Genomic DNA, 15,164 nt, shown 5'->3' on the forward strand with positions numbered 1-15,164 from the left:
TTGCAAGTGTTTATTTGTTTGTGTTTGTGTGTCTGTGTGTGTGTGTCTGTGTGTGTGTGTGTGTTGCACCAGCAATTGTCAATGTACATAATCCCATTAGAATGATGGCAGCTGTCATTAACTTAATCAAGGGCCTGCTCGGATTTGCTGTCTGTCAATCTGACATCTGCCCATCCTGTCACCGCAATTGAATCGCTACATTTGACGACGGTGCTCCCTTGACATGCAATCTCATCTCATATGTTGGCAGCTGTGGCTACTTAGAAGAAGACAGGTTTTTCATGACAGCAAAAAAAGATGATACAGATAATGTTTGTATCTTTCTGATAATTGGTGAAAACTGCGTTGTGTTGTGTGGAAGACAAGTACTGCACTTCCCAGGATTGTCTTTCAGCTGTTTAATGCTTTATAGAAAAAGTAAGTAAGTTTCTCCCGGGAAACCCGTAATGTGCATGACCTCAACCTTTACTATGAATAATCAAACACACAGATCCATAAGTTTTCTATGTTTGTCTGATGTTACCCAAGTTACCTGAGGGCTGTACTATGAAGCAAGTTCAACATACCCAGGCTTTCTTTGTGTGAGATTATCACAATATTATAGATTGAATATTACCTGTGATAAATACCAATAGATTAATCTTTTTTTGTTCAAAGTATTTTTTTTCATTAGTTTTTTGTTTTTTATTTGTTTCTTTTTACAATTTGAAATACAGTTTGATATATTGTAACAAAATCCCATCCCACAAATAACCCTAACCTCTTGCACCATTACAAATTTACAATATGACATATCAAATCAATGGCAAGTATGGTAAAAGACTAATCAATTTTCTAATGAGTGTTCTAATAGCTGCAGTAGCGGCAATGTTAAATGGACTTTGCAGGAAATCAGGTGGTTAGTGAAAGGGCAGCGCTTTTTATTGCCGATTTAAGCCAAAACTCGGAACATAACCTGCTCTGGACCAGGTTAAGTTTGCAGTATAAGTTACCATGGTGATGTAGCCGGGTTAAAAGAGAGCCACCTTCGTGACATTGAAAACCCTGGCTTTATGCTCAACATACTTCGCTAACCCACTAATCTCGCTTCGTAGTACAGCCCTCTGATCATCTATGAAACACAGTCTACACACACAATCCACAAATGACATACAATTTCAACTCATCTGTCACCACAACCTGATTCAAGGGGCGTGTGCACAGCTGCTCTCTGCACAGGCAGTCTTTCCTCATGTCCTCTGTCCTCCTCCCTCTGCTGCTGATGTGATTCACTGCCTGCAGGTACCGCTGATAGGGAGAGGAGGGGCTGGTTTGTCTCAGCCAACAGTTAAGTTTACAAGAATCTTCTAAATTTCAAGATACGTGGCAAACATATCGGCAGTGGATGGGACACTTCGGGTAAAGCAGTTGAAAATATTGCTTTTCTAGATGTTTATGCTTGTTGAACAGGTGGTGTGATAAGGTACTTATTGGCTTTTTTCTGGTAATGGTTTTGTTGCACTTAAAACATTAAAATGTTATCTTTCACTTCCTGAATGTTGGCAGGTATGATCACTACACACCAGCTATATGCTTCAACAAAGTCCATATTTACCAGAATAATGCATGAAAATAGATTAAAAAAAATGTCATTCCAAAATAACACAATCAACACATTTACTCATTTACTGTCTGTACAGTACATCAGTATAGCTGCAGATATCAGTGCATATCTTCTCTCCATTAGAAGCCCATTTGCTGCTAAACAAACAACTTCCTCAAACTTGGAAATTGTCCAAACTACGGACTATCCCAGTAAAAAAAAAAATCTTGGTCCAGATTTATGTCTTTCTTCTGGTCTCACTGAGCCCAACTGCAGTGTTTTCATATCACTGTACACATTACTCACTTCTACTGTCAATTATCGGACACTCACAGGAAAACATCTCTGACAAGAAACATCCCCTCAAAGATTTTGTCTGAAAACTCTACATGTTGATTTGTGACTGCCCTGCATCACATGTTTACTATTTAGTTTTACAAGATGAGAATGGGGTGTGGCTCAGTTTGTAAGATACTGCTTATAAGATCTTCTGTCTTCCTTCCTTTTTCCTGTCTCTATCTGCAGTGGTCTTTCTCTCTCCACTTACTATATCTCCCTCTGCTCCACATTGCTGTTTTCTCTCTGTCATACTGTCTGTCACAGTCTGTCTTACACTGAACTTTTTTTCTTTTATCTTAAAATGCAGTACTTCTCTTCTGTTCTACTCGCATTGCTTTTGTAGCACCAGCAGGTATGCAAACCACACACACACACACACACACACACAAACAATTGCTGTGCCCATACCGGCCATTTTTAGTAGACTTACTATGGTATACGATGATGCCGGATGTTGTTGTGTAGCTCTCTCCCTCTTTTTTACTCTGTGTTTGGAACATCACTCCTCAATCGTCTATTTCCTCCATTTCAAGTTGATGCTCCCCAAGCGTTAGTGATCTGACTGGGGAATTAATTTTGTTTCTAAACCAGTCATGGGCGATCAAAGAATGTGCCTCTTTCATGTTGCACCGCAATATTCTGCATTCAACATGCGTTGTCTCTAAAAGGATGTCAAGTGAAACTGGAATTCCCAACAGGAGAGAGGCCGCTGCTATGCTGGGAAAACCGAAAAACTTTTCACCTCAGACAAAACCCCTGAATGTGTGCTGTTGCAGCGATGTATTGCAGCTGATTATTTTATTGTTTTTAGAAGGATATATTGATGTGTGTAAATGTGTGTTTGCCAGACTTAAAGTTGCCCCCCAGATCACTTTGATACTTCAGAAGATGAGTCAGATTCTTTAAGCAGCTGCTGTCTTAGCTTAGTTTCACTGCTGATGCAACTCAGGAGATTACATTCGCTGAAGCTTTATAGACACACAGACAACACTCTACTTGTAGTATAACTGGAGATCTGTGTACTCACACACATATACACACACACACAAGTAAAATCACCTCTCCTCTCCTTTCCTTTCTGAGCTTCTGAGTCCTCTTTCTCCTCTGGTTCCTGTCACACATGTTATTTTATCTTTCCTTTTGGGGTGTCTTTTTTCTGTCATTCATCTATCCAACCCTGTCCTTCCATTCCCCCTTCCTCACTGCTCCTAACTCACTCTTAACTTCCTTTCCCATAACTTCACCCTGATTCTCTGTCACTCTTCATTCCCATTTTCTGATTTCTGTGTTGCCCTGTGTTCCTCTTCTCTCCCTTTCTGTCCGTTCTTATCTCTTCCCTGTTAGATATGTGTGTGTGTGTTCTTCTGAAAATAATGTTTCACTTTAAAATCTGATCTCCTCTCTCACTGTTCTGCCTGCCTCCTCTATCTCCAGCTTCTCTTTCCTCTTCAGGCCATTATATCCGGTAAATCTGGAATGCTTCAATGTGTGTTTTTACCATAGTTTACCATTATTCATACGTGTAAGCAGCCAGACTGTTGCTTTTCTTATTTGCCCTAGTGGTATTATAGATAACTGAATGAAAGACCTGCTGTCATAGAGAGAGGCAGGACGCAATAATTGTTCAAATATGGAGATAATAACTCACAATTTTGGACTGTCTCTTCTCAAAAACATTCATGGTGTTGCACTCACAAAGTATTTTACACCTTTCTTCCTCTAAAGGTCAGTTGACTTAATCAAATATCACATTTGTGTGTCTATGAGTCAGATCCTCCTCCACTGTACTTTGCTCCAATTGCCCCCCAGCGTTACATCCATCCTCAGCTTGTTTACATGTGACTGTGTAACTGTGAGCTGCAGTATAGGTGTGACCTGTTGATTAACTGCCAATGAACTCACACATCGTACAGATCGCACACACATTGACCTGAGCTTCTTTTTTTTTAACCCGCCTTGACAATAGATCACCTCTCTCTGATATCCAGGCCACCTCTGACTCCTCTGACTCTGTTCTCATCAATTATTAAATCGTTCCTCTTAACCAATACTCTTTGATGGGCTTGTAGTTAAACTTCACCAAGTGGAAACAGGCCATTTCACTTCCCACACTGACACCAGCAGAGATCACTCGATATGTTCATTTGTCATAAAAAGGAGGAAAAGTTTGTGGTGGTTACAAAGCAGAACGGCACACTGAACACAACAGAGACCTAATGGACTGCAAACCTTTTTCACCCAACCAAGTCATTTTGAAGTCATATTAAATTTTAAAGCAAGTAGGTTGAGGTAATCGCACGTTTCCAACACAGGGAAAACAACTGTTCAACAAACAGACACCAGTATTTGGTTTATCAACAAATTAATTTCTAAAAAATCAGTATAAAAGTAATTGAAATAAAAGCAGTCGGGCTGATGTAATGTAGATGTTTTTGTGATATGATGAGCACTGTGAGCCCTTCTCTGACTCCAGTGATTCCAGATGATCACTCAGCAGAAAACACTGATGCAAAATCCAGTTTGATCTAGCTTCATTTAGCCATTTAAGTAAAAAATATGTACTTTGGTATGATCTTCGGTTTTATTCTTTATCTGGTTTGTTTAAGGTAACTACTGACAAATCCTTTAATTTACTGTACATCTGAAATGTTAATGCAGTTGGGACACTTAAAATGTCCATCCATGGCTGGTGTGTATGTCCTTTGAAAGTGTGAAATTCTTACAGTCTTTACTTTTGACATTATAAAAGCCAAGGAAGATTATACTGTCTCGTGTTAAGATGGCCTGAAACTGCAGAGAGAGGACTAACTTGTTGGGACAAGGGAAAGGTTACTCTGTTTGAGCGTCTTCAAGGAACTCCTTCTAATGCTTTGTACCCACCTTGAGTGATGCTTGTTGACAAAAGCACCTGCTTATGGGGGACATGGCAGTCTGCCAAGACCTCCCCCAGACAGACCGCTTGCACAGAGGAGAGCAGACTGACCTGCAAGAAAAGTTGTGAGTAAAATCAAAGTGAGAGAAAGAATAAAAGGGAGTGTGACGAATAAGAAAGAGCATGAGGTTGTTTGTTTCTAGAGACATTATTGTTGAGGGAAACGGAAGTAAAAGTCAAAGAAAGTAACTGCCCCACCAAAAAGGGAGAGCATAAGGGGGAGGGACTACAGAGCAGACAGCTGAGACAGTTTGAATATTGATCGCTGAGGGTTATTTCAGGTCTCGGATTGCATTAGCACTTTGGCAGCAGATCCAAAAGTCTTTAGCTGCCCACCAGAGTCTAAGCCAAAATTGGTTGCCATTTTGGAGATAAAAAAAAAAACAACAGTTGTTTTCCAACCTTGGCCTCTCTCGTTGGTTGAAACCGCTCTCAGTGTTGCTCACCATCGATAGGAAATGTTCTTAATTGTGAGTGGGCTGTTGGCATTGGCTTAGAGAAGCAGCTTTGAGCTGAGTCTTAATTGCTGAGGAGAAAGATGGCCCATGCGATGGGAAGATAATGAACAAAATGTTTTAAGTCTCTTGTGTTGCCTTCACATGGGAGCTTTCGCTCTCCACAGTGCATGGACCACTGATGCGGCAGGTTACCATGACACCCTGGTCGCTTAGCAACGTGGGCATCATAAACAGATTCCTCTCTCCCAAAAATGAATCACTTCTCAGTCTCTCTCTTTCTGTCTGTATTCAAAATTGGACCAACAAGATGTGAAAACTTTCACTCAAGTGCCCTCATCCACTATAATCTACCATATGCATGCATTACACACAGCATTGCCTCTCCGGTAGGATTCATGTTCATTAAATTGTCTAAAACGATGAGAGCAAAAGCGTGAGCACTTGACTTGAGCTCTTTTAAGCATTGTGTTATGTAGTGGTGCGTAATAACAGAGGAGTCACTGATCTCTAGTGTCTCAAAGTGCGTTATTAAACCGACACTGGATGACATGCTGTGATTCATTAGACGCTACTGTTAAAGCCCTAATCACAGGGTAGGCACACACACACACACACACACACACACACACACACATACATCGCACTCATTATGCTCCTATCTCACATTCACACGCATTATTTTATCGCACAGTAATGTAAGAACTACAGTTTTCCTTGTACAATTTCCCATTAGTGTATTGTCCACTTGTACACAATGATCCTGTCCTACTCTATAGTAATTTATATTCTATTTCCGATTGCATTCTGAAGTGTGCATTTGGGAAAGTGTCACTTTCCGCAATGTCTTCTCCAAAAAGATCTCTAATTCAAGTGAAATTTATTGTTCAAATTTATAACCTCAAAATAGCTGAATAAACAACATAAATTTTCTACTCATTTCATGTGCCAATGAGTTATTATGCTGATGGCATCCCAGGCTTCAGTGGGCCTTTCAGAGTAACCATCTTGTTGCAGAGAGATCTTAGCGGGTATGATTGATATTGTGAGTAGTCTTGAGACCTTAAAATATTACCTCTTCAGTCGCAGTCAAATTGCATGGCCTAGGGGGAGACTGAGGGAAAGGCACTTTCACTATGGTAGCAGCCCATGATAAATTATAGGAAATATTGGGAAATATTTAGGGAACACAAAGACAGAATGGATGAAAAAAAATATACAAATTATTTTTTTCTCATTTATTTTTAATCTATGTAGAGGGACACAGGGGCTCAGTGTGCTTGAAAACCCAAAATACTGTGTGATTGAACACAACCCTGCATCCACACATGTGCACACATATATGCCATATCATCTGTAGTACGTATGATTCTGCCTGTTGATGGCATGTGTTTTGAGAATATTTGTCATTTTTTTGTGTTAATTGTGCCAATAGGTGTAAGGTGTAAGTACTTACGTTTCACAATTTTCTAGAGCTCAAGGTGATCTGAGGTCTCCAAATGTCTTGTTTTGTCCATAACCCAAAGATATTCAATCTACTGTGACGTAGAACAAGAAAAAGCAGCAAACTTTAACATCTGAGAAGCTGAAACCATCAAAGTTCTGCATTTTTGCTTAAGAAATTACTTAACTGATTAATGATAATAAAATAGCTGTTGACTTTTGGCTATTGTCAGTTGACCGATAGTTCTACATTAGACTGAGTGATCATAAATAGTGTAGTCATGCCAGACCATGGTGCCATCACATTTACAATAAGTCTCCCTGTAGTCATAGCTGCTGATGCTCCTTTCTGTGCCAATCACAGACCCTTGATAGTAGTTCCTATATCTGCTGTCGAGCTCGGGCTGCTGTCCCTTGAGCCAACATGGCTGCTTTCCTGCTCTACATTTGTGTGCCAGAGGAATACGGAACATATTTAAAATCAGCAACCTTACCAACAATGTATACACAGTTATCAGTGAGGGGGCGGTGTACATAAGTTAAAAACAGATGGTTTGGTAAATCCATGAAACTTTTGCAAAGCATATAGCAAATTTTTTACCATCTCACAATAACTGTCCTGTAAATGAGATAGAAAGGAATGTTTTTGTTCTGCTTTTACAACTAATTTGTGAAGATAAACAACCAACTGTGAGTGTTTTACACCAATGAGTATTTGGACACTGCTTTCATATAGATGAACATCCAGATATTGCAAGCAGGGGATTTCTTAAGGATCTTTTTCGTGTGATGCAATGATGTGCAAACATATTTCTGTCCCCCTCACCAAAAAAACCCATAAATATTTGATATCTATAGTGTTGTAGAAAATGTTGAATCAGTCAGATAGGGAGTGTGCGTGTCTGATTCTGGCCACAAGTGACTCATTATTCTCCACTTCCTGGAGTGTGTGTATGTGTGTCTGTGTGTCTGGCTGCTTTTGTCAGCCCAGCTGTCGCACTCTCTGTGTGCCTCCACCGCTCCAGCTTTCTGTTTGTCATCTCTGTTTTCCTACATGAAACTTATCAGACGTACAGTATATGCATACAGAGAGGGAGTGTACATTTGATGTGTCTCGCTCATTATTGCTCTCTCTCTCTTCCTCTGTCATATCCAGTCACAATCAGGCGTAGACAGCAGCAGCTGTGCCACAGAATAAATGTGTTTTCGCACGATGCGCAAAATTAGACTTGAGATTGTTTTGTTGACTGTTTTTTCTGTTGTTGTTGTTGCTGTTTTGGGTTTTTTTTGTCTGTAGAATTCAGAATTTTTGTTTTTCTTGGCAGTTACATATATTAACAGCTCAGTGTGATGAGCGCTGACACTGAAACGAATTAGAGTGTGAAATGAATTGCTGTCAATAAATCCACTCTGGGAGCTTTCACAAAATTGTTGCCAAAACTCTATCTTAGCTCTGTCACAGTTAAAGTTGGAGCTAAAGGAGGCAACATCAAGCAAATTCTACTTCGCTTGATCATTATAAAGTGATATAAAAAGACAAATCCAGCTGATTGAAATTGTGACGTTACTTTAAGACACTTTGACATATATACAGTGTATAGAAACGTGAACGTGAACTACTATAGGTGGGCGTGTGCATGTGCAAGAACCGCCATGTCAACATTACAGCTGGACACAGCTGTAATTGGGGAGTTGTGTGCAGCCAGCTGGCACAAAGATAGCGTGCTCGGCTGGGAGAGTTTGCTGCAGGAGAGATGAGCTGTCAAACCAGCACACAGCAGTGGATAGCGAGACTAGGGCCAGTCTCTAACTCTCTTCCTGTAAAGTTGGTACATTGGTGAAGGGCTGTTTCCTGTCTCAAAGACTGGAGTTGTAGTAAATAGAGTTAACTTGCCAACTTGCATAAACTTACTGTACAGTTGTTTTCTTTCATGTGCCAGTTTGCCTCAGTGTATGTATGTGTGTGTGTGTGTGTGTGCGTGCATTTTTATTATTTCTTCGGGTTAGGATATCCAAAATGAATGGAAGTCAATGCAATGTCCTAACAAGGATAGCTGCACAAACTTGTGTTTGTGTGTGTGTGAGAGAGTGCAAATGTATCTCTCTCTCCCTTTTTTTCTCACCACTCTCCTCCTGGCTCCCTACAGGCTGAGCAGGATAGATCTGACTAAAGTGCTGCCAGTCACAACAGCAGATGCTCATGTTTCCTCTGCTCTCTGGTGCCTCCCTACACATCAGTGAGATGGCAGGTGTGCGTGTGTGTGTGTGTGTGTGTGTGTTTGTATGAGTGTGTGTTCTGTCCTGGCAGGACTAGATGCTCTAATCAGACTGCCAGGAACGTTTGTCAAAAAAAGCAAGCGTGTGTGTTTATACAGTACATCTCTGTGTGTTGCTCAAAAAGTGCACAATGTCCTCTCATCCTGTTTTAAACCTGTTATCCAGTGTTCTTAGATACATGCAGACACAAAGGATGATTTTGGACAGTGGAGGGAGACTTATGCACTCTACATGTATGTGTGTGAGAAAGTGAGCGAGTTTACTTACAGTACTTACTTATCTATCTCATTTCACATCAAGCTTTTGCTTTGCTCCCTCCTGACCTCTCCTCATCTCTTCTGACAACCCTCTTTCAAAAATCGTCCCTCCATTATAACTTAGTGAGAGCTGTGATTGATCACTGGAACACTCTTCGACAAGCCAAAGGTAGAAAGCACCATTAAAGATCCCCTCCAGACTGTCTGTAAATTTATGTCTGTTTTAAGACATTTAAAGACTCTGCTTTGAATAATGTTTTGTGTCTGATATGGGTCTCCCACAAAAAGTCCAATTACCTAGTTAAAAATTTCTTGAAGTTCCCCTCCAGGCTTGTTATAAGATGTATATAAAATACTCTACTTTGAATAATAATTTGTGTCTAATATGGTTTTTCCACAAAAAAAAGGCCAATTATCTCGTTAAAATCATTAAAATGACATCTACTCCTTCTCCCTCATAAAATATCACAGACTCCATGAATATGCATGTAGTTTTAAATTCAAAAGTTTAACTACTGGACATGAGTTTCTCCTATTTCACTGAAAAGTCCATGGTCAGTGTATGTGCACTAGAGATTTCAAGTTTCCACATGGCACTTGTGTGATGTAAATGTCTTGTGAGCTCAGTGAAACTTTCCTCCTTCCACAGTTGAATGTGAAAAGAGCCCTTAAGTTTTTTTTAACTCTGCACACACATCATTCTGCACAATGAAGGTCAAACATGCAAGTGAAGTAACAATGAGCAAAACACATTTTTGTGTGTTTTTGTATTATTTAAATACACATATGGATCATTCATCATTTGTTATATTCTCACAAAACTACTGATGAAACTATAATTATATTTTACTTATATTTTTACTAGTATTTTTGCTTCAATCATTATACAGATGTGCTGCTTTCTGGCTACTGGGAAAATACATTTTGTTAAAAAAAAAAAATCATCTAATTTTGATCTTCATGTAGTGACATCAGTAGGAGATTTAAGGTATTATGTACAGTGGACATGATTCATTTTCTCCAAACAGAAGATGCATTCACACACATTCTGTGCATGTGCATACAGTGGATTAATGGGGGATTTACTATAAAGCAGTCATTTGCAGCTTGTTAAACATTCTTTCTGGCTTGCTAATTGTTATTAATACAACTTTTTGTGGTATTTCTCTTTTTTTCCCCTATTTTTAGTATATGTGACTATAAACCTAATTTTCAGTTATAAATCTCTTCTACCCCAATGACCACTAGAAATCTGAAACTAAATGGATGGTACTAATGTTAGATGTGTCCTTGTTCCCCACACAAGAACTAGGCTGAGTCTTTTTTTTTTCAGGCATCAATCTATGCAGCATGAACCAAGCATAGATCATCTTCATTATCTGTTCTATAACTCATCAATACGCTCTCATTAGTCATTCTATAGCAGCTTGCTGATATCATAAAATGATACTCCAGCTCATTAACAAGGCCATATTTCTAGCTTGCTTGTTTATTCTCATTACTAACAGCACTTTCAAATGATAGTTTGTAGTATTTTCTGGATTAGGAGGAATATGTCACAACTTGGCCAACATACTGTATGTTCATCCAAGTTTTTCTGACTTATTATCTGACATGTGTTCATGTGTCAGTTGCTGAACTTGTATAGATTGTAAATGTGACACCTCTTGAAGGTATACCGTGCTGTGAAAAACGTGGAATCGACATGAAAGAAGGAAGAAAACGCAACAGTTGTTGATCTTTGACCCCTTGATCTGCTGTAGAGATCCTCATTACTGAATGCCTGTTCCTCCTTCTGTGTGTGTGTGTGTCTGGGCAGGTGTGTGGGCAGGTGTGTGGTCCCAAGAGATAATGTGTGTGTGTGTGCAGCTGCTTGAAATCCATCCTGACAGCTTTATATGTCTGCTGAAAGGAGTCAAAGGTCAGAGACGGCGTCAGCAGGTCTGTTATAGTCGTCGACCTGCAAAGAAATCTTAACTTTAAGTTTAAACTTTAAGTTTATTTAAAAAACAGTCACACACACACTCAGAGACACACACATCATGTGATGAGTCTGGTGTAATCACTATTTTCTGTCTGATATATATCCGTAGCAACAGACCACGCATATAAAGCATCAACTTGAACACTTTGTTGAACTGGTCACACTGATTTTGCTCTCACTGAAGTGAAAGAAACCTTTCTTTGTTCACATTTATGTCTGTCTCCCGCATTAATGCCGTCTCTCTCTCTCTCTCTCTCTCTTTGGAAAGCAACTAAGCATTTTTGCTGAATCACTTTCGAAAGGAATCAAGTTACTTTACTCTCCTTTTCTTTACATCATGGTATTCCTCTTTGATAGCATACTGTACTGCTTTGAATTAAGACAAAAATGTCCAGAAACAGTTGCATAAATGATACATTATGCACTAAATAAAGCCTAAACTTTCACATAGCATGCCTTGCAGTTATGCTCTGCTGCCATCAACCTGACTGAAATAAACACTCACCTGTGAATACTGTGGCAATTCATTGCATCTTTGCAGTTTGCACACACACACGTACACACACACACACACATTGTATTTCATTCTTTTGATAATGCTTTGAGCTTGAATAGGTGCGCTTTTAGAGTAAATCACCATTGATGGGTTTATGACCAGAGCATAAGTAGTTCATTAGATTGATTGAAACACACACTCCGCACTTTGAAACACACATTTTTTTTCTTTTTCACCAGTAATGACTTGACTTGCTTGGATGTGCAGTAAAAGGATCACCATGTAGACCCGACTGTCGAGACCCATAATCCTCAAAGAACTAGAAATGCTTTTGTGCTGATGCAAGATACTCTCAAACATAAAAGTCTAATGTAGCAATGAGAGGGTGGGTGACCAACTGGGAGGATGTATACCAGAAAAGTCACTTAAACGCAACCCAATTTCTTTTCCCCTCAATTGAGGTGTACATTTTTGCTGGCGCACACAAAAACACACAAAGATGTTGAGTATTCAAAATGCAGAAAAGCATTTCTCCTTTGCCATAACCACACAGCCACACACATAGTTCCTTTTCACCTTTGCTCCTCTGCTAGCCACAAGGTGCCACGTCTCTGACAACCGCTGCTAGATTTCCACCCTAATGAGACACAACCGAGCGGCTGTCGAGGTAACCGTGTTTCAGACCACAAGAGAGTCAGCCCCCGGCATGCATGGTGCACAGGCATAACGAGTGATCTCAAGCCAGATCTGCATAAGGGGGTTTCATTATCAAAATTTTGCCTCATTGCCAATTGATTATGCGATCTGGGAGGCTTGGGGTGTTTTTTTTTAAGGAAAAAGGGAGCAGTGTGGGAACAAGAGGCTAAAAAAACGTATGACACTGTTGCTGTGTATTATGTGCTTTCAGAAGTTTGGGATCAAATTAAAGAATTGTTTGCATTTAAATGTTATTTTATCAAAATTTGACCTCTGAAATAATCAGTTTTTAACAAAAAGCTTTCTTGCTCTCTCAACCATCACATTGTTGTCTCTCTAATTATCTGATCAGATAAATTATGTGTACTTGATCTCACTGTGAAACTACATTGATATCAGCTAACTGGTAAGGCCTAATGAGTGAATCTAAAATTGAAAAACAAGGGAAAATGCTCAAGGGTGTCATCTTTTAATGTCTGATTTTGCACCCGATATCCCAGCATGCGATTCAAAAATCAGACTCTGTGTTGTCTTGTTTAATTTCACACCAGAATTAATTCAATAATTCATTGTTTCAACCCCCTCCTATTCTCATTTCAAAAATTGATTTACTCCCTTGCCCCCATCAAATCTCTTCTCTCACAGTGTGACTTGAAACCCCTTTCGTGCTGTACACATGAGCAGGAAGAGCTGGATTCGATATTTCCCAGGGGAAATTAATAGTACAGTGCGTTTCTGGACCAGGTACAGATTAAAAGCTGGTCCCATTATAAACCCATTAACCTAGTCATTAGGATCAGATATGGGGAACGGTGGAATAGGTGGGTGTCTAATTTTAGTGCAACAATGTGTCACAGCTAGTCCTAATTCACACTTGCAGGTGCTGAGAGAAAATAAGGTATTTTCCCTTGAACACACTGTTCCAGCGTTGGCAGCACCCTTTTTTGAGCTGCCATCGCGTTAGATGTCATGACTTCACATGTAACACTGATATTTAATTATGCATATTTTTTTTACTGCATTTATTTTTAAGATCACTGGGGATAGACATTTCTCCAGCTGACTTGCCCGTGGCTTTTTTAAATTTATGAATCAACTAATGCAAATCTGTGTTGCATGTCTTCCTCGGATAAAGTGAAATTTAAGGCCAATGTTATTATCATGATGTTGACAGTAATGTAGCCTCAGAGCCACAAAATCTTAAATTCTGAGTTTTTACGGGAACACTGATTAAACATGGGCTAACATTCAGTATTTCTCTCTCCCTCTACTCTCCCTCCTCCCTCTCTTTCCTCTCAGAGGCTGGCCTCAGAAGCAGAAAAGTTTCAAATGGAGCACGTGTGGAGGGACGACAGTGAGGTGAGTGACTGGCATGAGCCTGATATGTTCATTGACACTGGCTGCATTACATACAGATCAAGTGGTGCCATGCACTCCACAAGAGGAGCAGGAGGAGGGGACATGTTATTCATGATCCAATATGATGGTAATAATTGGATGGCAAATCTCATTACAATGACAGTAGTGCCCTAATGACTTTATACAAGATTGAATTTCATTATTTCACAGAATAGGCAGAAAAAACAAGGCATGCTGGTGATGAACACGCACACACACGCACACTGCTCAGTCTCTGATGTTGTCCATTAATCACAGTATTAAGAATACATTAGAAGAGAACGTACAGCAGATTATATGAACACACTATTATTTTACTCATTCAATTACTTTACCTGATTGCTGGCCCAGTGAATGCTGCAGCCCATTCCACAATGTCAGCCTCCCTGAGAATTACAATGCAGCTCTGTCGCGGTTATTCACTGCCCGTGATATTGTGTTTTACAGTAGCTCTGGCCTTTTCATAATAAATGCAAATTGCAAATTTCCTTCTCCTGCTTTGCAGTGAGAAAAGCCTCTCGGCAGCCACTTAACAAATGACAAATGATATTGTGTGTACATTCTGTGGTGGAAGAACTTCAAAAGAAATTCAACTTTACCATTTAGCCTATTAGCTTTAAAAACTCTTCAGCGTTGTTTGCCAAACCTTAATGAGTCTTTTCCATTAAAAGTTTTCCATTACTCAACTTCTTGCATGCTGCCTTGCACTGAGAAAACAGGGAAAGGAAATGACTCTCTGGGGATAGATTAATTTATCTGCTGAGTTTGATATTCCTTTGGCCTGGGATGCTTGGCTAGCGAATGTTATTAATTTTTTGGTTAATGTTTTGGGGATTTCTACATACCTGAACCAATTGGTGATGTGTGGATAGAGTGAATACTCAGGCTAAGAGTTCCAAGTCACTTTCTTTCCAGCCTCACCATTTTCCATGAGTATGCATAGCTTTATATATGGCTTTTTGGACTCAGTAGAGACTTCTTCTGTTGGCCAGTGAGGCACATTGAATATAATGGGACAATGATGCACTGTTTTTTAGTGATTGATATATTATATTGTGCATTAATATTTAATATTTCAGAGCCAAGTCGATTGCAGTGGCCTTTATTTGCTTCAGTTATTCTTATTATTTTGTTAGACTTTTGCAAGGTTTGTGTCCTCTAAGATTGACAGACAAAAGTCTCTCCTCACCACATAACTCTGGCATGGTTGTTGTCATGTCAAAAAGAGAATGCGATTTTCTTGTATGTCTGCCTTAGGCTACACTCAGGTTAGCACTACATGACGTTTTATTTGCTTTTCAGTCT

At 39.6% G+C, this 15,164-nt stretch overlaps 1 protein-coding gene across 3 annotated transcripts in view; it reads left to right on the forward strand.

Annotated features, from left to right (window-relative positions):
* Positions 1-15,164, forward strand: part of cacna2d1a (calcium channel, voltage-dependent, alpha 2/delta subunit 1a) — a 104,464-nt gene that overhangs the window by 27,498 nt on the left and 61,802 nt on the right. For all 3 annotated transcript variants that reach the window (XR_010925826.1, XM_067582363.1, XM_067582364.1), the window contains exon 4: positions 13,761-13,820. Coding sequence is in view for 2 of the 3 variants with exons in the window: in XM_067582363.1 (XP_067438464.1) it covers positions 13,761-13,820 (60 nt within the window). In the remaining variant the exon portion in view is untranslated. The remainder of the gene's footprint in view (positions 1-13,760; positions 13,821-15,164) is intronic.

Source organism: Thunnus thynnus, chromosome 23 (genome assembly GCF_963924715.1).
Source record: "Thunnus thynnus chromosome 23, fThuThy2.1, whole genome shotgun sequence".
Classification (NCBI taxonomy): Eukaryota; Metazoa; Chordata; class Actinopteri; order Scombriformes; family Scombridae; genus Thunnus; species Thunnus thynnus.